Source organism: Bufo bufo, chromosome 4, assembly GCF_905171765.1.
Source record: "Bufo bufo chromosome 4, aBufBuf1.1, whole genome shotgun sequence".
NCBI classification, from domain to species: domain Eukaryota; kingdom Metazoa; phylum Chordata; class Amphibia; order Anura; family Bufonidae; genus Bufo; species Bufo bufo.
Genome location: NC_053392.1, coordinates 133,444,961 through 133,470,571, shown reverse-complemented (window position 1 = coordinate 133,470,571; position 25,611 = coordinate 133,444,961). Strand labels below are relative to the sequence as shown.

Below are 25,611 nucleotides of genomic sequence, written 5' to 3'. Positions count from 1 at the left end.
AGTAATTTGTAAGTGGATACTCACCTCCATTCCCCCACTATGCATGGAATGCATAGAGAGGACTTGTCCTGGAGTCCTCTCCATTATATGTGTATGCACAGGAGTCCTCAAAGTGCATTCTACCGCTGGTTTGCAGGCACACAACAGGGGAACGGAGGTCAGTAGCAACAAATTACTGATCTGACGCCAAGGGGCAAGTGTTTTATACATGTATTACTGCACTTATTAGGGCTTGCTGGAGACAGCGGATTTCCTTTAATGACCATAAAAGACAACAGTGACCATTTTCAGCACTACTCTAGCCTTATTTCAAGCTACAACGGGTAAAATGATGTGTTTTGAGCTACTTTTATGGCGTATAAAAGTCGCAAGTTATGGCGCGCACCCTATTTGCGTTATTTGGTGCGCACCCTATTTGCGTTATTTGGTGTGTACCCTATTTGCGTTATTTGGTGCGCACCATATTTGCGTTATTTGGTGCGCACCATATTTGCAACTTTTCTTGCCCCGCACTACTTTTGAAAGGTGAGAAGAAACGTTGGTGAGATTCATTGGGAGCAAGCATGACTGGCATCATTCATATTTTCTGTTTGTGGGACTGCCCAAGATGTGCCATATGTTTTAAGAGGTGTGCGTATTTCAGCTTAAAAGAGTTTTCCGAGATTTTTATATTGATGACCTATCCTCTGAATAGGTCATCAGTGTCTCATCGGCGGGGATCCCGAGCTGTTTTGAGAAGGCAGTGGCACTCCTGTGAGCACCTTGGCCTTCTCTCAGCTCACCAAGCACAGTGCCGTACATTGTATAGCGGCAGTGCTTGGAATTGCAGCTCATCCCCATTCATTTTTATGGGGCTGAGCTGCTCCTAGGCCACGTGACATATGAACGTGTTGTCACTTGGCCTAGGAAAATCAGAGATAAGGCTAGGACACGCACAGGAGCGCTGCTGCCTTCTCATGATCGGCGGGGTCCCCGGTCCCCACTGACCAGATACTGATGACCTTTCCAGAGGATAGGTCATCAGTAAAAAAAAAAAAATCTCTGAAAACCCCTTTAACCATCTCCGGACCGCCTAACGCAGATTTGCGTTCCGGAGGTGGCAGCGCTGCGCACAATCACGCATATACGCGTCATCTCGCGAGACGCGAGATTTCGCTCAAAGCCAGCCCGCGCATGCGCATCGCGGGCCGGCAAAATTAAAAGAACAAGTTCGTCACCAGCCTGCCAGCAACGATCATTGGCTGGCAGGCTGGCGATTTTCAAAAAATCCAATCAAAAGTCATATAACAGATCATATTAGTAAATATGATCTGTTATATGGCTTGTCTGCTCCTCTGCTGGTCCTTTTCGTCGGTTGGATCCAGCAGAGGAGCAGACTGAACTGTGAGTACACCAAACACTACACCTTAGCCCCAGATCACCCCCCTGCACCCCAATTAACCCTTTGATCACCCCTTTGATCGCCCCTGTCAATCACTATTGAAAGGAAAAAAAGTGATCAGTGTAAACTGTCACTTTTTTTTTTTTCACTAGTATTGGCTGTTAGGTTTTAGGGATAGTTTAGGCCCCTTGGTTAGGTAGTTTAGCGTGAGTTAGCGCCCAGCCCACCGCAGTCACTTATTCGCTGTTTAGCGTATCGCTAATCAGCATTTGTACTTTTATAGTATCTGTAAGTGATCAAAACTGATCACGGTCAGATCTATAATTGTATTAGTGTCACCTTAGCTCGCCCTCCACCCAAAACGCAGTGTTTGCCCGATCAGGCCTGATCGGTCGCCCACACGTGCGTTCACCCACGCCCGCCCCACCGCAGTGACAAAAAATATATATTTTTTGATCACTGCACATTCATTTTACACGCACTGCGGCGATAAAAAAATCAGTTTTGATATTTTTTATCAACCACAGCGGCCTCCGGTACTTCGCTAGCCTCCCCTTTGTAAGACAGGCTTGCTTTTTTTCTTGGGTAGTCTCAGGGAATACCCCTAAATTTAGTAGTCCAAAATGTCAAACAGGGGGTATTCTTCTGAAGAGGCCTACAGGATTCTGACCCAGTCGGATGAGGAGTGTGAACCCTCATCTGACGAATCTAGCGGGTCAGAATATGAACCTGTAGAAAGCAGTGGCTCTCTGACCCAAAGTTCGGACGAGGAGGTTGAGGTCCCTGGCAGCACTAGGCGTACCCGGCCCCGTGTCGCTAGACCACAGGTTATGCAGGATCCGCTTCAAGAGCAGCAGAGTGGGGCTGTCGCTGCCGGATCACGTGGTGAGGCATACACCAGCAGCGCAGCCCTCCCTGGACCTAGTACCAGCACTGCCGTACAACATGGTGACGTGGCGAGCACCAGAAGGGCAGTTGAAGCTGGTACGGTGGCACGTGCAGTAGTTACCCCGTCGCAGCCACCGCACAGACAGGCCCGTAGAGCCCCTAGAATCCCTGAGGTGCTGGCCAACCCTGATTGGCAGTCACCAACTTCAGCCGCACCATTAGTTCCCCCTTTCACCGCCCAGTCTGGAGTTCGGGTTGAGACGGCTCAAATCGGTTCGGCCCTGGGATTTTTTGAGCTGTTCTTGACTGCGGAGCTCTTGGACTTAGTCGTGGCAGAGACAAACCGGTATGCCACACAATTTATATCCGCCAACCCGGGAAGCTTTTATGCCCAGCCTTTCCGGTGGAAACCAGTCCAAGTTTCCGAACTTAAAATTTTTTTGGGCCTTCTCCTCAACATTGGCCTGTCAAAAAAGCATGAATTGCGGTCATATTGGTCCACGAACCCGATTCATCACATGCCCATGTTCTCTGCTGCTATGTCCAGGGCACGATTTGAGGCCATCCTCCGTTTCCTGCATTTTAGCGACAACACCACCTCCCGTCCCAGAGGCCACCCAGCTTTTGACCGGCTCCACAAAATTCGGCCCCTCATAGACCATTTCAACCAGAAATTTGCAGATTTGTATACCCCCGAGCAAAACATCTGCGTAGACGAGTCCCTAATACATTTTACCGGGCGCCTTGGCTTCAAACAATACATCCCAAGCAAGCGTGCCCGGTATGGGGTCAAATTGTATAAGCTCTGTGAAAGGGCCACAGGCTATACCCACAAATTTCGGATCTATGAGGGAAAAGATCAGACCCTGGAGCCGGTCGGTTGCCCTGACTACCTGGGGAGCAGTGGGAAGACAGTCTGGGACTTGGTGTCACCCTTATTCGGCAAGGGGTACCATCTTTATGTGGACAATTTTTACACAAGTGTGGCCCTCTTTAGGCATTTGTTTCTAGAACGGATTTGCGCCTGTGGCACCGAGCGAACTAGTCGCGTGGGCTTCCCCCAACGGCTTGTAACCACCCGTCTTGCAAGGGGGGAGAGGGCTGCCTTGTGTAACGAAGAACTGCTCGCGGTGAAATGGAGAGACAAGCGTGACGTTTACATGCTCTCCTCCATTCACGCAGACACGACAATCCAAATTGAGCGAGCAACCCGTGTCATTGAAAAGCCCCTCTGTGTCCACGACTATAATGCGCTCATGGGAGGGGTGGACTTCAATGACCAGATGTTGTATCCGTATTTAGTTTCCAGCAGAACCAGATGCTGGTATAAGAAGGTGTCTGTATATTTAATTCAATTGGCGCTGTATAATAGTTTTGTTCTCTACAGTAAGGCTGGGAGAACAGGATCCTTCCTCAAATTCCAGGAAGAGATCATCGAGAACCTCCTTTACCCAGGAGGTTCCGTGGCCCCATCCACCAGTGTAGTTAGCCGTCTACACGAGCGACATTTCCCCAGTGTCGTTCCTGGTACCTCAAACCAACCGTCACCCCGAAAAAGATGTCGTGTCTGTAGCAGGAGTGGAATAAGGCGTGACACCCGCTATTTCTGTCCTGACTGTCCTGACCACCCTGCCCTATGCTTTGGTGAGTGTTTCCGGAAGTACCACACACAGGTACACCTAGCATAGGGATTGCATCTCACAGGACAGGCACACAGGGCTATTAGGGCCCTTTTACTCACAGCTGCTGCAAACCTCTCCTTTCACCTGGGATAAAGTGCATAACGTACTTTGCCACATCTTTGGGCGATTTGCGCTTTGCACATTGTCCCATGGGGAAGGAGAGGTTTGTTCTATAAAGGTAAAAAAAACTAAACAAAAAAAAAAATTACCGGTAAGTAAAAAAGTTAAAATAAAAAGTTAATATGTTCTGTTCTAAAGTTAATAAAGTTATTGCGTTGCGGCCTGGTTTTTTCTTTTTTCTTTTGTTTTTTTTACCTTTCAGGTGGACCAACCGATCGACTAGCTGCAGCACTGATGTGCATTCGGACAGAAGCATTGCGCTGCTGTCAGATTACACGCAAGTCGGTGTATGCGGCGCTGCAAGACGAGATTTCTCCTCTGCAGTAAAAGATACGTTTGCCGAGGCATATGAGCTGAGGAGGTGGCGGTGTTCATATACTTTGGCAAACACTTTGTATATATATAAAAAAAAATCCCGGCAATGATTTATTCATCCACATCGATTGATGTGAATGGAGAAATCGGGTTTGCCAGGGCATACGGGCTAAGTGGGTATGGATGTTGGGCGGAGCTCCTATGTCCTGGCAGACGCCTTTCCCCTCCTTTTTCTTTTTTTGGCAGAGATTTTTTCATCCACATTGATCGATGCGAATGAAGAAATCTGTGCCCATCATTTTTTTCTTTCAGCCCAGAGGCTGAACGGAAAAAAAAAATCTCATTACCTGTATGCTCAATATAAGGAGAATAGCAGAAACTCCTAATGCTGGGCATACATGTAATGATTGCGGAGACCCTCAAATGCCAGGGCAGTAGAAACACCCCACAAATAACACCATTTTGGAAAGAAGACACCCCAAGGTATTTGCTGAGGGGCATATTGAGTCCATGAAAGATTGAAATTTTTGTCCCAAGTTAGCAGAAAGGGAGACTTTGTGAGAACAAAATCAAAAAAATCAATTTCCGCTAACTTGTGCCAAAATTTTTTTTTTTCTATGGACTCGCCATGCCCCTCATTGAATACCTTGGGGTGTCTTCTTTCCAAAATGGGGTCACATGTGGGGTATTTATACTGCCCTGGCATTTTAGGGGCCCCAAAGCGTGAGAAGAAGTCTGGTATCCAAATGTCTAAAAATGCCCTACTAAAAGGAATTTGGGCACCTTTGCCCACCTAGGCTGCAAAAAAGTGTCACACATGTGGTATCTCCGTATTCAGGAGACGTTGGGGAATGTGTTTTGGGGTGTCATTTTACATATACCCATGCTGGGTGAGAGAAATATCTTGGTCAAATGCCAACTTTGTATAAAAAAATGGGAAAAGTTGTCTTTTGCCAAGATATTTCTCTCACCCAGCATGGGTATATGTAAAATGACACCACAAAACACATTCCCCAACTTCTCCTGAATACGGCGATACCACATGTGTGACACTTTTTTGCAGCCTAGGTGGGCAAAGGGGCCCACATTCCAAAGAGCACCTTTCGGATTTCACAGGTCATTTACCTACTTACCACACATTAGGGCCCCTGGAAAATGCCAGGGCAGTATAACTACCCCACAAGTGACCCCATTTTGGAAAGAAGACACCCCAAGGTATTCCGTGAGGGGCATAGTGAGTTCATAGAACTTTTTATTTTTTGTCATAAGTTAGCGGAAAATGATGATTTTTTTTTTTTTTTTTTTTTTTTTTTTTTTTTTTTTTCTTACAAAGTCTCATATTCCACTAACTTGTGACAAAAAATAAAAAGTTCTATGAACTCACTATGCCCATCACGAAATACCTTGGGGTCTCTTCTTTCCAAAATGGAGTCACTTGTGGGGTAGTTATACTGCCCTGGCATTCTAGGGGCCCAAATGTGTGGTAAGGAGTTTGAAATCAAATTCTGTAAAAACTGACCAGTGAAATCCGAAAGGTGCTCTTTGTAATATGGGCCCCTTTGCACACCTAGGCTGCAAAAAAGTGTCACACATGTGGTATCTCCGTATTCAGGAGACGTTGGGGAATGTGTTTTGGGGTGTCATTTTACATATACCCATGCTGGGTGAGAGAAATATCTTGGCAAAAGACAACTTTTCCCATTTTTTTATACAAAGTTGGCATTTGACCAAGATATTTATCTCACCCAGCATGGGTATATGTAAAAAGACACCCCAAAACACATTCCTCAACTTCTCCTGAATACAGAGATACCAGATGTGTGACACTTTTTTGCAGCCCATAGGTGGGCAAAGGGGCCCATATTAAAAAGAGCACCTTTCGGATTTCACTGGTCATTTTTTACAGAATTTGATTTCAAACTCCTTACCACACATTTGGGCCCCTAGAATGCCAGGGCAGTATAACTACCCCACAAGTGACCCCATTTTGGAAAGAAGACACCCCAAGGTATTCCGTGAGGGGCATGGCGAGTTCCTAGAATTTTTTATTTTCTGTCACAAGTTAGTGGAATATGAGACTTTGTAAGAAAATTTTTTTTTTTAAAAAATCATCATTTTCCGCTAACTTGTGACAAAAAATAAAAAGTTCTATGAACTCACTATGCCCATCAGCGAATACCTTAGGGTGTGTACTTTCCGAAATGGGGTCATTTGTGGGGTGTTTGTACTGTCTGGGCATTGTAGAACCTCAGGAAACATGACAGGTGCTCAGAAAGTCAGAGCTGCTTCAAAAAGCGGAAATTCACATTTTTGTACCATAGTTTGTAAACGCTATAACTTTTACCCAAACCATTTTTTTTTTACCCAAACTTTTTTTTTTTTATCAAAGACATGTAGAACAATAAATTTATATATGGATCTCGTTTTTTTTTGCAAAATTTTACAACTGAAAGTGAAAAATGTCATTTTTTTGCAAAAAAATCATTAAATTTCGATTAATAACAAAAAAAGTAAAAATGTCAGCAGCAATGAAATACCACCAAATGAAAGCTCTATTAGTGAGAAGAAAAGGAGGTAAAATTCATTTGGGTGGTAAGTTGCATGACCGAGCAATAAACGGTGAAAGTAGTGTAGGTCAGAAGTGTAAAAAGTGGCCTGGTCTTTCAGGGTGTTTAAGCACTGGGGGCTGAGGTGGTTAAAGTGAACCAGTCATCAACTTTATGCTGACCTCACTCTTTTCCAGGCCCAGTCTGCAATGATTGTGATGTTGGTTCTCGGCAACCACTTACTTTTAACTTATAAATGACAGACCAGTGAAATCAACTCCCTTTAATACTGGTGATTGAAATGCATACATCATAAAGAACTGTGCACATTTTGCAAAATATTTGCACTCTCATTTGCACCTATATATATGCTTGTGTTATTTGCATGGGATCAATATAATCGCAGGACAAGAGCAGCTATCCAGCTTTTAAAATCTAATACTTGCAACTGGAACATGTCTGCATTACACTAATGAACAGTACATGAATATTCCCTCTTACCCTTAAGGCAGTCATATTCCGAAGCATGAAGTCTCCAAGAATTTGCATATCTTTGGTACGTGCAGATCGCCCTTCCCTGAAACACATGTGTTACAAGTCTTGATAGCATGATGACAAAGAGGATGAAAACTGAAAATTAAATTAAAGGTGTTATCTAATCAAAGATACTATGGCTGCTGCTCCCACCACCCCATATATAACAACTAATTTTGCTGAAGGAAGCTGCGACCAAATGTCGTTATATATGGCGGCCTTTCAGATGAATAGCTATCAATATGGTACAAGGACAGCTTAAATGATTCTCCATTCTGGCTTATAAAGGATGTGAGGGAGTCATGTGGGGGGGGGGGGGGGGGGGGGGGAATACTCCTCTTTGATCTGCTTAACATTTGACCTGCTTAACATTATATAATAATAAAATGTTAATAACTTAAAGGAGGTTGTCCAATAAAAAAAAAAAAAATTACATGTGTATGTCACACAACAAGTTACCCCACCGCCTGCATCAGTGAGCTGTATAAACAATCATCACCTGTCCCACCACTGCATCCACAGGGCGCAATATAGTGATGGTAACAGGATTCACCCACATCACCGCTGTCCGTCCGTCCCCTGGATAGATCCTCTTCTGTGCATGCGCTAGGCAATAAATGAACTGGTCTGGGCAAGCACAAGAGACTGTCTGTCCAGGGGCAGCACAGACGGTGACATGGGTAATTCAGGTCACCGCCACCATATTGCACCCTACGGATGTAGTAATTATTGATCGCTGATGAAGACCTGGGGACCTCCTCATGCATAGTGGGCATAAGATACAGATGTATGTCACACAATAAATAGATTAGGACCTGTTTTCAGAAAGTGGCCAACTCCTTTAAGACAATTACTTGGGGGAAAACAAAGGTTACACTGGCCCCAGTGGTCAACAGGTTTTATTTTATTATCTGTATTCTGTACTCTAACATGTACTACACAGATCCACACTTTTAGCTTGGTCTCCAGATATCTTGGTTTGTTTCCTACAGATAATGCATACATTTATATTTTTTATTTTCCTAACATTTAAATCATCAATATATTTTTCAGAGTGTCATTTACCTGATATATTAATATGATGTATGTTCTTACCAAAGGCTTAGGATATCCTCAAGTTGCTGCAAAAATTCCTGGTGAAATAACCGTATAGGGTCCATGCAAGAAAAGAGAGGCTTCATCTGATGCTCTAGAGTTTCCTGTTGATCTCCACCTTTACTAAGCGCCTTCTCCAGCCACTAAAAATGATGCACAAAATTTCATAAAGCGAACAAAAGAGAGTGGAAACGTCTAACGGGCAGATATCAACAGATGGCCATGGTGGGGAATGTGTAATCAAATTTTTAATAGTATCGGGAAAATAGTATCGGCAAGAATACTGGGCAGGACCACCTTATCGGGGTAAAACATCTTTCCAAGACTGGGAGATTCTATAGCTTAAGATATGTTCTGATATGTTCAAAGGGGTGTAATAGTGGTAGACAAAAATATTCTAGGAGAGGATTTGAAAAACAATTGTCGAAACCCCCTACTGTCTTATCTCTTAGGCCTCTTACAGATGAGCGTGTCCTGTGCAGAAATCACGCTCGGTGTGTGAGCGTGATTTCCCGTTATGGACGCTGCTCTTTTTCGCAGGAGAGCGCGGCATTATACTGATTTATAATGCTGTGTATCTCTACATGACTTATCATTTACTGAATTGTACTGGCATAATGCTGTCAGTATAGTTTGTTGGCAATAAGATCATGCAAAGACACACAGCATTATAAATCAGTATAATGCCGTGCATTCCTGTGAAACGAGCAGTGTCCATAACGGGAAATCAGCTTGTACATGGAGCATGATTTCTGCACAGGACATGCTCCCCTGAAAGAGGCCTTAGGGCCACATAGTGATAAGCCTTTTATCTAAACATCTGTAGTACTCCAGTCTGAATTATTATTATTTTTTTAACATGGACCGATCATTTGGAACAAATGTTTGCGTAAAAAGTCAGGCCCAACAACTGGCTTGCATAAAAGGTGCCAGCGATCACCAGTTGGAAGACCACCAAACTTTAGTTGATGTAGACATCAAAATCATTGTTTTTGGGCAACAGATTATCCTGTGTAAGCAAGGATCTGCTGCTCAGAAACAATGATTCTCTATGGAGACAAGTGATCTTTAGTCCCCAAACAGAGCAGAGAAGATGATTGCTACATGTAAATGCGGCTCTCACCTCCTCTGACAATTAGGCGATTATTGGAAATAAATGGTTTGTTCCAGATAATTGCCAGCTCAGGCCAAAAAGAAGCACTGTAAGATAATGTGTAGACATAATTCCAAAAATATCTGAGATATTGTTTGTAATGGTCGTTGTACAACCTTGTCAGACTGGGATCCTTACATATTTTAGATTTCACATAAAATCACTAAGCAAGATAGAAAAAGACTATTGCCCTGATTTATCATAGACTGGCGACATATGCTTGTTACCAGCGGCTACAACTACTTTATAACTCAACAGAGGTTATAACTCAACATATATTAGGTTATAACTCAACATAAATTAGCCGTAGCCTTCGACAGTCCATGCGTCTGAACAGAAATCTACACCAGCCCCTGGCTGATGTAAATTTCAGTCTTCTTCTACTTCAGAAACTGCCGTAACAGACGATAAATGGGGATGGCCCCGACCCCTCCCTTGCTATTTCGCCTTTTCAGGATAGTGGTAAAGGCGCGAGGGATGGGGGGGGAGGGGGTATAGGGGAAGCACTACTTGCACAAAAAATCCTTGCGCAACCGTTATTGAAAAAGTCGCAATAATGCAGTTTGCAACTTTTTCCCAACAGAAAACTAGCAAAAATATATGATAAATGGCCCTGATTTATCATAGGCTGACAGTGTATGCTGGTCTACGATAGCCCTGTGAGCTGCCGGAGGCTGTGCCTAATTTATAATGAGGTGTAGGCCTTGTCATAAATTAGGCGCAGCCTGCAGAACTCTGTGTGGTTAACTGGGGTTGGCGTAGATTTCAGTCCTTTTCTATGCCAGAAAACCGGCGTTCAAAAAGGTAGATGTGAGGGGCTGCTGGCCCAGTCTCCTCTTGGGGACAGTGGTGAAGACGGCAGAGAAACACCATATGCGCAAATTTTTTTGCTCAAGTGGTGTTGGAAAAGTCAAAAACTCGCTGTTTATGTCTTTTTCATGCCCAAAATTTTTAATTTTTTTAATAAATCGTAAATTAGGCCCCATGAGTTTAATAAAAGCAAGAACTTTGCACATGGGATACAAACATGAAATGACAAGACCAATGATCAGAGGAGCATTTATCTACTATTGAAGCTTACCAAAGTTATGACCTCAATATCCTTTAGATGAGAAGTCTCCGTGCTGAGAATTTCCTTGGTGATATAAAAGGCTTCATCCATCTGCAACTCAGGGAAACAAGATAGTTCTAGTCTTTGAACTATTGACATGGATTCTGTCTGTGAAGCTATGAACAATATGCTATGAGCATGCATCAGCTGTTTATTCCTAACATTGAATACATACTACAGTCCAGCCAGTTACCGAATTTAAGTGCACATTTCTCTAGCTAAGCAGACTTCAAAAACATGGGGGATAAGTTTCAGGTCAGCTAACCCACCTTCCCTCCCTCCTTAGAGTTGAGCTTGACCGCAAGATCCAGGATGCAAGATGTAGTATTTGATGTACACTGGCCAACTAGGAGTATTGCCTTAAATAGGTTGTCTGAGATTAGAAAGAGAAGAGTCTTTCCCTCCACCCCCAGAAACAGTGCCACTACATAGTTTGTGCCACTCATCTACCAGTATGTAAACTTAAACAGGGCTGACTTGCAATGTCACAAAGCCCATTGTCAGGACTGTGATATGTTCTGGGAGAAAATAGAGCAGTTACAGTGCCTTGAAAAAGTATTCATACCCCTTGAACTTCATGTTACACCCACAAACCTAAATGTATTTTATTGGGATTTTATGTTAAAGACCAACACAAATTATCAAGTATGTGTGATTGAAAAGAAAATGATACATGGTTTTCAAAATGTTCAATAAATAAAAATCTTTAAAGTGTTGGGTGCATTTGTATTCAGCCACCCTGATACTTTTTAGGTCCGCCTTTTGCTGCAATTACCGCTGCAAGTCTTTTGAGGCATGTCTCTACCAGCTTTGCACATCCAGAGCCTGATATTTTTGCTCATTCTTCTTTGCTAAATAGCTCAAGCTCAGTCAGATTGGATGGAGTGTGAACTGCAATTTTCAAGTCTTACCACAGATTCTCAATGGGATTTAGGTCTGGACTTTGGGCCATTCTAACACATGAATATGCTTTGATCTAAACCATCCCATTCTAGCTCTGGCTATGTTTAGGGTCGTTGTCTTGCAGGAAAGAGAACCTCCACCCCAGTCTCAAGTCTTTTGCAGCCTCTACCAGGTTTTCCTCCAGGATTGCCCTGTATTTAGCTCCATCCATCTTCCCATCAACTCTGACCAGCTTCCCTGTCTCTGCTGAAGAAAAGCATCCTCACAGCAGGATGCTGCCACCTCCATGTTTCACAGTGGGGATGGTGTGTTCAGGGTGATGTGCAGAATTAGTTTTCCACCACACATAACGTTTTGAATTTAGGCCAATAAGTTTAACTATGGTCTCATGTGTCCCTTACACGGCTTGTGGCAAACTGCAAACGTGACTTCATATGGCTTGCTTTCAAAAATGGCTTTCTTCTTGCCACTCTTACATAAAGGCCAGATTTGTGGAAGAGTGGATAATTGTTGCCCCCTTGGATAGATTCTTTCACCTGATTTGTGGATCTCTGCAGCTGCTCAACAGTAACCATGGGCCTCCTGGCTGCTTCTCTAATTAGTGCTCTACTTGCCTGGGCTGTCAGTTTAATCAGTGATGGCGAACCTTTTAGAGACAGAGTGCCCAAACTGCAACCCAAAACCCACTTATTTATCGCAAAGTGCCAACACGGCAATTTACCCTGAATACCAATACAGTATATCTTCCATGTACTTTATCATTTAGCTATAATAGCCTGCCTAGATTCAATGTCCTGCCTGTGCCGTTAATAGTGCACCCTGCACTGATGAATGGCAGGAAAAGTCTAAGGCATATTGGTACACCATATGCCTTAGTGCGGGTGCCCACAGAGAGGGCTCTGAGTGCCGCCTCTGGCACCCGTGCCATAGGTTTGCCACCCCTGGTTTAGGTGGATGGCCATGTCTTGGTAGGTTTGCAGTTGTGCCAGTCATTCCATTTTTTGAAGATGGATTGAACGGTGCTCTGTGAGATGTTCAGAGCTTGGGATATTTTATTATAACCTAATCTTGCTTTACATAACTTTATTCCTGTCTGGTGTGTTCCTTGGTTTTCATAATGCTGTTTGATCACTAATGTTCACTAACAAACCTCTGAGGCCTTCACAGAACAGCTGTAGTTATACTGAGAATACATTATACACAGGTGGACTCTATTTACTAATTAGGTGACTTCTGAAGGCAGTTAGTCACACTGGATTTTATTTAGGGGTATCAGAGTAAAGGGTGCTGAATACAAATGCACGCCACACTTTCCAGAATTTTATTTATAAAAAAATTTGAAAAACGTATAATTTTCTTTTAACTTCACACATACTAGCTACTCTGTGTTGGTCTATCACATAAAATCCCAATAAAATACATTTAAGTTTGTGGGCGTAACGTGAAAAAGTGTGTAAAAAGTTCAAGGGGTATGAATACTTTTTCAAGGCACTGTATTCCAATCCTGGACAACTCATTTAAAGGGAACCTGTCACCTCCAAAAGTGATATAAAACTGACAGCATCACCTTATAGCAGCCCCCAGTCTGTAACTGATCATGTGTGTGAGCCAGAAATTTGTTAATCCATACTTCAGAAAAACGCTTCTTTTAATCTCCCTGAGCTCTCTGTTTGCAGTGTGCTTGAAGTCAAGGGGGCAGCGGCCTCCTTGCTTCAAGTCAAGCAATGCCCGCCTTTTCCCCGCCCCCTCCTGACTATGATTTACATATTTACTATTCCTTGGGATCTGCCATTCTGGCGCCTGCACGGTGCACCGCTTGTGACTGCACGATCCCATCTCGGGCTCCCGCAGTCAGCCGGGCATACTTTTGGAACTACGCATGCGCCAGCCGGCTTGATTCGGCGAGCACGCACACTGAATCAAGCCGGCCGGCGCATGCGCAGTTCCAAAAGTATGCCCGGCTGACTGCGGGAGCCCGAGATGGGATCGTGCACAAGCGGCGCACCGCGCAGGCGCCAGACTGGCACGATCCCAAGGAATGGCAAATATGTAAATAAGTCAGGAGGGGGCGGGGAAAAGGCAGGCATTGCTTGACTTGAAGCAAGGAGGCCGCTGCCCCCTTGACTTCAAGCACACTGCAAACAGAGCGCTCAGGGAGATTGAAAAAGTGTTTTTCTGAAGTATGGATTAATGAATTTCTGGCTCACACACTTGATCAGTTACAGACTGGGGGCTGCTATAAGGTAATGCTGGCAGTTTTATATCACTTTTGGAGGTGACAGGTTCCCTTTAAGTATCCAAATGTTACACTATTAGAATTTCTCCAAAACCACAAAGGCTAGCTCCCAGGAGCACCAGGGACTTCCTGCAAATTCCACCATATAAGGCCAGTACCAGGAAGTGGAGAGAACAGGGACTGGAGCAGAGGAGGATCAGTGAGATTTCTTTAAATATAATAAATACTATGGTATTACTCAAATTATTAATAACAATATGCTCACACAAGCACAACTGGTGAGCAAGATAATTGCAAAGTCATTCCTTGAATCACTGAGACTACTGTATATTGATCAACTGATATAATATCCATGTAATTCCAAAATGTCATATCATTGAAAACATGAATAAAACTTACGTTTTATTATATAATCAGACTAAAAAAGGGAAGTCTTACCAAATCAGAAAGACAACTAATTACTAAATATAGGGCCCAAAAGAAGAACAAAAAATATATATAAATAAATAAAGAAATAAATAAAGAAACCAATTAGATAAAAGGGTGTACGGAAGGTGACACTCTGATGGTGGATGCACACAGCGCTGGAACCTACCCTTAATACACCCTACTATACCCTATGCTGTCCAAAACTGCAGAGGTAAACCTAGTAGTACAATGCTGCCCCTAAATAAGTAAAACTGATACTCCAATGCAGCTCCAACACCTCTTCCATAGTGACACAGTATGCAAATAGCGCTGATGTCACCATAGTGAACAGAGATTGTGCATTATACAATAGTAATTAGTATCTGCTCCACAGTGACATCCCCTGTGGGGTGTGTCGGCGTCACATAGGTAAGAGGGGTCAGGTTGCGCATGCTAAGAGACATTAGCTCTGCCCATTACTTGCCATTAAAATTAACCATCACAAAAAAAAAAAATTCCACTGTATTTCAGCACTGACACAAAATGACCTGCTAACATAATTTCAGTACTCTCATTTGCTCAGGAGAAAGTGTCAACGAGGGCAAGGCAGCTGATATGACTATCATGCTGATTAAATTAGAAGAGCATACTGTTTGAAATCTTTTACTTCTTCTGTTCACCATAGTTACCTCCAATGAAACATGTGCAGTCATCATTGCTTTGCATAAAAAGGGCTTTGAAGGAAAGGACATTTCTGCTTGTAAGACTGCATCTAACTCAATAATTTATTGGATCATCAGGACTTCAAGGAGAGAGAGAGAGGTTCAACTGCTGTGAAGAAGACTTCAGGGTGTCTGAAAAAGTCCAGCAAGTGCTTAACTATCTCCTAAAGAGGATTCAGCTATGGGATTAGGTCACCACCAGTAGACAGCTTGCTTGGGAATGGCAGCAGCATGTCTGAGTGCATCTGAACACACAGTGAGAAAGGTTTTTGGAGGATGGCCTGGTGTCAAAAAGGGCAACAAAGGAACTACTTCTCCATAAGGTAAACATCAAGGACAGACTGACATTCTGCAAGAAGTGCAGGGATTCGACAGCAGAGGACTGGGGTAAAGTTTTTTCTCTGATAAAGAACCCTTCAGACTTTTTGGGACATCTGGAAAAACGATTGTCTGGAGAAGAAAAGGTGGGCGCTACCATGATTCCTGTGTCATGCCAACAGTAAGGCTGGGTTCAGACCTGAGCGTTCGGGATGGAGCGCTCTGTATGCGCGATTGTATGCGCGTGTACAGACGCGGCTCCGGAACAAGCGAACGCCCATTGTCGCGCGTTCCCGCTGAAGTCTATGTACGGGAACGCGCGACAAGACGCCCCAAAGAAGCTCAAGAACTTGTTTGAGCGTCGGGCGTTTTACAGCGCGATCGTACGCGCTGTAAAACGCTCAGGTGAGAACCCTTCCCATAGGGAGACATTGGTTCTTGCCTGTTGAGCGTTTTACAGCGCGTAGGAACGCGCTGTAAAACGCTCAGGTGTGACCCCAGCCTAAAGCATCCTGGGACCATTCATGTTTAGGGGTTGTTTCTCGTCCAAGGGAGTGGGCTCACTCACAACAGTAAACACTGCCATGAATAAAGAATGGGATCAAAGCATCCTCTAAGAGAAACTTCTCCCAAATATCCAGGAGCAATTTGGTGAAGAACAATGCTTTTTACAGTACGATACAGCACCATGTTTCAAGGTAAAAATGATAACCAAGTGGCTCGGTGGCAGAGAAACTCCCCACATCTCAATCCCATTGAGAACCTGTAGTCAATCATTGAAAAGCAGATGGACAAACAAAAAAACTGAAATTATAATAAACCCCAAGCACCGATTAGGCAAGAACGGGTTGCCATCAGTTAGGATTTGGCTCAGAAGAATAATTTGTTGCAATTCTAATCAACTGATCCAATGTCACCTAATAAGACACTAAGATCAGCGTATAAGAATATTGTTGGGTGGAGATTGCCTTCAGCATATTAAAATACTAGTTTAAATGTTCCACGATTTAACCCAAAATAAAATAAAATAAAAGGTATTTATGACACTATAACACTGATGACCTAACCTTGAAATATGTCAACTTCAGATCTGTCGGGTCTGTCACTCCCCCAATAAGTGACAGGTCCCTGTTTTTGTTTACCAGACACATCATTGTACATTTGGCTGTGCCCAATACTGCAGCTCAGCTCTGTTCACTTAAATGGAACCAAGCTGCAGTGCCAGGCACAGACATTACCAGATGTACAGACTGTCCAATAAGCTGAATGTCAGGGGTGCCATGAGCTGCCCCGCCACTGATATTGATGCCATATCCTGATCAGCAGTCAGTGTTTTGTTCCTTAGATCTGCCCTCACCTTGTCAGAAGTTTCTTCCACATCATCAGCTCTGGCACTACCACTGTCACTTAACGTTGGGCTCATCAATGGAGAGTTGCCAGGCTGGGAAGTAGAGGAGGGCAGCCTGAGCGTTACTGGAGACAAGTGACACCCTACTGAGAAAAAAAAAGATGGAATGTTATGAGGACCAGTTTTATTCCTGTTGGAGGATTATACTAGGTAATGTACTGGTACTACATACTGTATTGGTACAGCCGTTTGTTAAAGGGAAGCGTCAACTTTTTTTTTGTTAAAGGGGTTTCTCTGGTTTAGAAAAACTATTTCAGAATACCCTATTGGGGAATTCTGAGTAAATAAAGAAGAGTGCTCTGTTCAGGGCTCGAATAGAGAGCAGTAGCCAAGTTCATTTCCTGCCCTGAAAGATCCATTGTGTTCACGTATTAGGGTGGGTTCACACTAGAGTTAAGAATTCAGTTATGGCTTTCCGTTATAACATGGTTATAACGGAAAATAACAGAATCTATAAGACGGAAGGACGGATCCGTTCTTCTGCCCATAGACTTGTAATATGACGGAATGCAAAACGGAAGCCTTTAAAAAGGCATTCCGTTTGCTCTCTGTCCTCTCAGAAGTCTATGGGAATCAAAACGGATCCGTCTGGGTCCAGTTATGTCTGGGTCCCGTTATGTCGACAGGACTTTGTTTTCCGTCTTGCATAATGGAACCCAGACGGATCCGTTATGCTTTCCCATAGACTTCTATTAGGATGGAAAGCAAACGGAATGCCTTTTAAAGGCTTCCGTTTTGCATTCCGTCATAATGCAAGTCTATGGGAAGAAGAACGGATCCGTCCTTCCGTCTTATGGATTCCGTTATAACCATGTTATAACGGAAAGCCATAACGGAATCCCTAATGCTAGTGTGAACTCACCCTTACATGGACAGCACCAATCTAGCATTATTTTATCTATTCAGTTGAATACTGCTATAACTATTGAACTACAACTGCAGTCCACATAAATACACCGGCCCATGTGAGTGCATCTAGATTTTGGTGTTAATTGGACCGAACTGTGGCACATCTAGCTTTAGTCATGAAGTGAGTGTGGCCTACCATAAAAAGGGATCGGTTTCAGAGGGAAGGGGCATGGCCTATGGCGCAACTTTTTGCTTTAAAATTGCACCACAATTGTGGTGTAAAATTCTGTCACAAATCATAACGTTAAACAAAAGTATCTATCCCTGTACAAAATTTATTACAGAGCCTGAGCCACTGCCTGCCACTTTATCACGTAAAAAATGCATTCAAAAACGCTTGCCTCGTGCTGTGGTTTTGGCCGAATAGAGTATGTAAGCATGTGCATTTTTTATGGCCTTGTGTGCCTTTAATAGCCTTGCTTTTTTTTTCTATAGCACAGAATGTACCCTTTATAATGTTATTTTCTCTGTGGAGCAGTATGAAAAAATACATTGGATAGAAAATTTAAAAAAACATTACAAAGAGCTACCGTAATTAGCATAATAAAATGCTCATATCTTAGGAACTCTGCTACATATAAAGATAACTAAGGTACCGTTTTATCAGCATGATTAAACCTACTAGACAACATGTACGATTTAATAGGGTTCATCAGGCTGACAAAGGCTCATTAAATAAATCATCACATAAGGCTACTTTCACACTAGCGTTGTTTGAATCCGGCGTTCAATTCCGACACCGGAACTGCCCGCCGGATCCGGAAAAACGTGTGAAAACGGATTACATTTGAATCCTGATCAGGATTTTGATCACAATGAAAAAGTGCATTGGAAAAAACGGATCCGCCATTTATGGACTTTAACTTTTTTTTCACATTTTTCGGGTTTAACATGCAAAAGCCGGATCCGGTTTGACTGAACACACAGCGCCAGATCCAGTGTTAATGCAAGTCAATGGGAAAAAGGCCGGATCCGTCGTTCAGTCAAAGTGTTCAGGATTTTTGGCCGGACGTAAAAATACAACATGCTACGTTTTTCTGAAAAGCCTGATCAGTCAAAAAGACTGAACTGAAGACATCCTGATGCATCCTGAACGGATTGCTCTCCATTCAGAATGCATTAGGATAAAACTGATCAGTTCTTTTCCGGATTTGAGCCCCTAGGACGGAACTCAGCGCCGGAAAAGAAAAAAACGCTAGTGTGAAAGTACCCTTACTCAAAATTATAGGCTGAGAGATTCTGATAACATGATCCATTCTAATTTCTGTCAAGTGTAGTGCTATCTTGCAAACTGTGGCCACTTCAGGGGATATCTATAACAATATACATTCTATACATTTACAATGTTCCAGCCACCAGAGAAAATGGACCTGTGTCTGTCAACTCATCACAATGTTGGCTTCTTTACAAGAAGAGACTGCCTTTGTAGAATGTACAGCTAAATTTCACACTTAGGCTACTTTTTACACTAGCGTTACTATTTTCCAGTATTGAGATCCGTCATAGGGTCTCAATACCGGAAAAAAACGCTTCAGTTTTGTCCCCATTCATTGTTAATAGGGACAAAAAGTAACTGAAAAGAATGGAATCCTCCAAAATGCATTGCGTTCCATTAGGTTGCGTTCTCATACCAAAAAGCAAACCGCAGCATGGTGCGGTTTTCTTTCCGTCATGGGATGCGGAGCAAGACTCACAATGCAAGTCAATGGGGACGGATCCGTTTTCTCTGACGCAATCTAAAACCGATCCGTCCCCCATTGACTTTCAATGGAGTTCATGATGGATCCGTCATTCCTATGTTAAAGATAATTCAACTGGATCCGTTCATAACGGATGCAGGTGGTTGTATTATCAGTAATGGAAGCGTTTTTGCTGAACCCTGCCGGATTCAGCAAAAATGCTACTGTGAAAATAGCCTAATATCTGCACAAATTTAAAATTGCTTCAAAAGTTAAATCTTCCCTTTAACAATGTTTATGCAATACGTGCAATGGTAATAAGAAAATGAAGTATATTTCATGAATAAAAAGGACATAAAATACAAAAAGGGAATAAGGAGTGAATCATACACAGTGAGAGATTCAAGAAATAAATGTGAAACATGAAGTACGCAAGGAATAAAAAAAAAAAAAACATGCAGAAGACTACTAAAACCAGTCTGAAAAGTAAGCGCAAGAGTAAGGTAACCCCGAAAACAACATACAAAGCAGAAAGTGCCAGACAGAATCCACACATCATCAATAGGATCAAGATGTAAAGAAGACCAGATAGTAAGAACGATGATAAATGTAGATGACATCCTGTCAAGAGGAAAAATATGCCACCTTCATGTTTGTGGGTTATCCATCCATTAGACTGCGGATCTCTGGACGATGCAGTTTAAGAACTTTTTTCCACCAATTAAGAATCACTGCCCCTTGACATTTGCAGCCACGTGACATAAAGAAAACCATGACACCAATCCACCCAACTGCTTCTGGTCAAAAGGCCTTTATAGAATTAGAAATGCTTGTTAACAAAATCAGAAGTATTCATATATAATTATAGAACACGAGTCACGTCTTCAGATGTGCCTCTAGCAGAGCTCACTAGGCACTCTATATGGCATGTCACAAGCTCCATGTCTACGCAGAAAACACGGCAGGCGGCAACATGAGAATTTCCCATTTGTTGGATTAGTAGTCCAGTAAGGGTTTGGTTCCATATGCAGATGATCCTGGAAATATCTGGGTAAAATGCAAAAACTTTGCAAATGAGTTGTCAAATCTGGGAAATGGTAACCATAAGGAAAACGTGAAAACTGAAACCTCAGCTGAATCCCACTGTCTAACCTACCTGTAAATAGGTGTATTACAATATGGCTGCTGGCAACAGGGCAGTGCAGGGGTTGCCCAGACGTTTTATATTGATGGCCTATTCTCACGATAGGCGGGGGTCTTACACCAAGCACCTCCACCGATCAACTGTTGTGCAGTAGCTCTTGCCTCAGAACTACACAAATTACATCTATTTGATAAAAAAAAAAAAAATTGTCTTTGGCTTGTCTTATGCAGCCTCCACGTGTTCCCATACATTGCAGGCTGCTCAGTCCCGTGCAGCGGTTTTATTTCGGCCGATTCTCTGCATATTTGCTGGGTTGCGGATGGATCTGCGCTAGCCCCCATTATAGTTAATAGGCTGGACGGTGACGTTTAAGTGTGCATACTTAAACGGTCTTAAGTTCCGGAAGACCATAAAGTTAAATTAATAAATTACAATTTTTTCTAAATCTTTTCCCAAAAAACAATATATCAATCTCCTCAGCTCCTCCTACTCTATAATATGCTGAATGCAGATTACACTGCATTTTGTGGTGATACACACACACCTTTAAAATTTCAAAACAACTTTGCATAAATCAGTAGTACAGGATAGGTCATCAGTAACTGATTGGTGCGAGTCCTACAAATCAGCCATTGGAGAAGGCACCAGCGCTACTGTCAGCGCCACGGCCTTCTCCCGGCTTACCAAACACAGTGCCATACATAGTACAGTGGCTGTGCTTGGTTTCGCGCTCAGCCCTATTCACTTCAATGGGGCTGAGCGCGATACAAAGAACAGTGACTATACAATGTATGGCGTTGTGCTTGGTAAACATAGAAAAGGCCGTGGCGCTGACAGAACCGCTGATGCCTTCTCAAACAACTGATCGGCAGGGGTCCCGGGTGTCGGACTCCTGCTGATCAGATACTGATGACCTATCCAGGATGAGCCCCCAAAGTGAAGGAGAGCGCACTGTGGATGCACCCTCCATTTACTTCTATGGGAGTTCTGAAAATACTGTAGCAGTGCACTATTTTCAGAAGTTCCATAGAAATAAATGGAAAGTGTACCCTTTAATATCCTGCTGATCTGTTCTATCTTTGTCTGATGCCTGGATGAGGGGACTGGGCTTAGCCAAGAGGGCGGTGCTTAATATTTTTGTGCTACTGTAGATGGGACAGGAGAGGCTTATACTGCATCCAGTTGTCTTACAATCACAGAATAGTAAGAGGGGAAATGTCTGAGCTCCAGGGACACATACAGAAGATTTCTTAAATATTGCTTAGTTTCAATTGTAATATAAGACAACAAAAAAAGGAAGGCAGAGCTGGGATACTTTTTCATTATTTATGCATCTTCTGTGTTTTCTTAGGTTTCTTTTAAGGTGGTGCTTTTTCTGTTGGATTCATACAGAATACAACAAACTCTATAAGACATTGAAGGCAAGGAAAGGTAAGGTAGGGCCACACTGATGTCTATTAGTGCCGTGCTTCTGCCCCTCAAAATCAGCAAAATATCTTCCATGTATGACTCGTGTTACATGCAGTAAACAGTAAAGCTTTTTGCATGCGACCACAAATAAAGAAAAGTCAAAAAGAAACATTAATTTGGTTTTTCGTTACACCTACCATCTCATCTTGTTAACAAGAGGTGCAATTTAATTAATTGAACTACAAGGTAATGTGTTCTCTACCATTTGCAGTCATAGGTTATTAATGGCATGGTATGAAGAGAAAGGTAATAAGAAAGAGGTCGTCTGTTAGAAAACAATAACTCATAATTATCCATCAGGGAGCCCATCCTTCCCCCATTTTTTTTTACCAGTCTTCTAGATATCCTCAAGTGTAAAGATGACCATACACCCATAGCTAGCTGTCAGTCGAACAGCTATATCTCCTAACCACCCCATACACATGCAGGCTCAGCTCAGTGTGCATGTGTTCTCAATTAGACAGAAATATGCAGCTTCTAAACAACACTTGAAATTGTACATGTCCATCCCTTCTCCCCCCCTCCACTTTAATGCTGGCTAAGGCCTCCTTCACACGACCGTATGGCTTTTTCAGTATTTTGCAGTCCGTTTTTCATGGATCCGTTGTTCAGTTTTTTGTTTCCGTTCCGTTTTTCCATATGGCATATACAGTATATAGTAATTACATAGAATAAATTGGGCTGGGCATAAAATTTTCAATGGATGGTTCCGGAAAAACGGAACGGATACGGAAGACATACGGATGCATTACCGTATGTGTTCCGTTTTTTGGCGGACCCCATGACTTGAATGAAGCCACGGAACGTGATTTGCGGGCAATAATAGGACATGTTCTATCTTTCAACGGGAATACGGAAACGGAATGCACACGGCGTACATTCCTTTTTTTTGCGGAACCATTGAAATAATTGGTTCCGTATACGGACCGCAAAAAACGGCCCGTAAACCGAAAAAAAAAACGGTCGTGTGAAAGAGACCTTGATCTGCAGGAGGGTATACTACAGTATTCCTGAGCCACCAACAATTTAATCCTAGCATTACAGAATTGATAACCTAGCTCCAGGTAAATTAGAGAGGAGATTAAAAACAAATCCCAACACCTTTTATCGCCTTGACATTTCTATGTTGCAGAATTGAGGCGAGTGGTCACTAGTCGTCTTTTTTCTTCTTGATACAAAATATCAAATCCCCTTGTATCTACATTAAAAAATGCTGGCAGTCTCTAGCCACCTCTAGGGGGAGCCAGAGAGCTCACTGACTGCTATAAAGATATATTAAGAATTTAATCAGCATAGAGTTTTGAACTTATTTAAAAATGGTATTCAAGAGGCGACACTGACTTTAACCTTTTAAATGTCAAGGAAGTATGGCTAGAATATAAGACTTAAAGCTTGGTATTAGACTAAAGCCCAGAATCTTGGTCTTCAAATGAACAGTGTTTAAAGAATAGGGTTCATCTGCAAGTGAAGATCACAGCCCGTTACTGTCATCTGTTCTCTGTTTAGCCACTCTGCAATCTGAACTTTCATTTTAGACATTTGACTGCATCTAAGGTTTTACTTGGGCCAGACGTTTAGGGCTCATGCACACAACTGTATTTTGAGGTTCGCAAAACACGGATCCACAAAAAAATAAATAAATGGATGACATCAATGTGACGTCCGTGTTACATCCGTTTTTTGGGGATCCATTATAACAATGACTGTCCTTGTCCGCAAAATGGGTAAGAATAGGACATGTTCTACTGTTTTGCGGACATATGGATATGGAATGCACGCCGAGTGATTTCCATTAAAATACATTTTTCTGCATAGGGGCCTGCAAAAAAATTGGACAGAGACAAACAATACATCTGTGTACATGAACACCAATTTTAGTAATTTTTTATTAAACAAATAGTTACACATTTTATGAAGTTGTCCATGATTGTGAAGTGCAGTGTGACATTTTCACAATTGGCAAGCTGTTCACTTTGGGAACATATATGGATATGGGGGCATATGTTTTTTGTTTTTTTTATAATTCAGCTTTTATTTATACAGTATCTCAGAAAAGTTTGTATACCCTCACATTTTTGTAAATATTTGATATCTTTTCATGGGACAACACTGAAGATCTGACACTTTCATGCAATTTAAAGTAGTCAGTGTACAGCTTGTATAACAATGTACATTTGGTGTGCCCTCAAAATAACAACACACAGCCATTATTGTCTAAACCGCTGGCAACAAAAGTGAGAACACCCTAAGTGAAAATGGCCAAATTGTGCCCAAAGTGTGAATATTTTGTGTGGCCACCATTATCTTCCAGCACTGCATTAACTCACTTGGGTACAGAGTTCACTAGAGCTTCACAGGCTGCCACTGGAATCCTCTTCCACTCCTCCATGACAACATCATGGAGCTGGTGGACGTTAGAGACCTTGTGCTCCTCCACCTTCCGTTTGAGGATGCCCCACAGATGCTCAATAGGGTTTAGGTCTGGAGACATGCTTGGCCAGATCAGCACCTTTACCCTCAGTTTCTTTAGCAAGGCAGTGGTCTTCTCGGAGGTGTGTTTGGGTCTGTTTTTAAGTTGGAATACTGCCTTGCGGCCCAGTTTCAGAAGGGAGGGGATCATACTCTGCTTCAGTATGTCACAGTACATGTTGGCATCCATGGTTCCCTCAATGAATTGTAGATCCTCACAGCCGGCGGCACTCATGGAGCCCCAAACCATGACACCCCAATCACCATGCTTGACTGTAGGCTAGACACACTTGTCTTTGTACACACGCTTGACACCATCTGAACCAAATAAGTTCATCTTGGTCTTACCAGAGGCACGGTTGAAGTATTACATGTCCTTAGTCTGCTTGTCATCAGCAAACTATTTGCAGGTTTTCTTGTGCATCATCTTTAGAAGAGGTTTCCTTCTGAGACAACAACTAATTTGATGCAGTGTGCGGCGTATGGTCTGAGCACTGACAGGCTGACCCCCCACCCCTTTAACCTCTGCAGCAATGCTGGCAGCCCTCATACGTCTATTTTTAAGACAACCTCTGGATATGACACCGAGCATGTGCACTTAAATTCTTTGGTCGATCATGGCGAGGCCTGTTCTGAGTGGAGCCTGTCTTGCTAAACCGCTGTATGGTCTTTGCCACCGTGCTGCAGCTTAGTTTCAGGGTGTTGGCAATCTTCTTATAGCCTCGGACATCTTTATGTAGAGCAACAATTCTTTTTTTCAGATGATCATGAGTTCTTTGCCATGAGGTGCCATGTTGAACTTCCAGTGACCAGTATGAGAGAGTGTGAGAGCGATAACACAAAATTTAACACACCTGCGACCCTGTAACACTAACGAGTCACATGGGGAGGAAAAATCGCTAATTGGGCACAATTTGGCCATTTTCACTTAGGGGTGTACTCAGTTTTGTTGCCAGAAGTTTAGACATTAATGGCAGTGTGTTGAGTTATTTTGAGGGCACACCAAATTTACACTGTTATACAAGCTGTACACTGACTACTTTACATTGTATTAAAGAGTCTTCAGTGTTGTCCCATGAAAAGAGATCATAAAATATTTACAAAAATGTGAGGGGTGTAC

General features: G+C 42.8%; 1 protein-coding gene across 1 annotated transcript in view; it reads right to left on the bottom strand.

Annotated features, from left to right (window-relative positions):
• The window catches only part of FARP2 (FERM, ARH/RhoGEF and pleckstrin domain protein 2), a 131,296-nt gene that overhangs the window by 15,523 nt on the left and 90,162 nt on the right, over positions 1-25,611 (bottom strand). Inside the window, exons 14-17 of the mRNA XM_040429934.1 lie at positions 16,770-16,853; positions 10,796-10,876; positions 8,562-8,704; positions 7,434-7,509 (exon numbers count right to left, since the gene is read on the bottom strand). Of these exons, the coding sequence (XP_040285868.1) occupies positions 7,434-7,509; positions 8,562-8,704; positions 10,796-10,876; positions 16,770-16,853 (384 nt within the window). The remainder of the gene's footprint in view (positions 1-7,433; positions 7,510-8,561; positions 8,705-10,795; positions 10,877-16,769; positions 16,854-25,611) is intronic.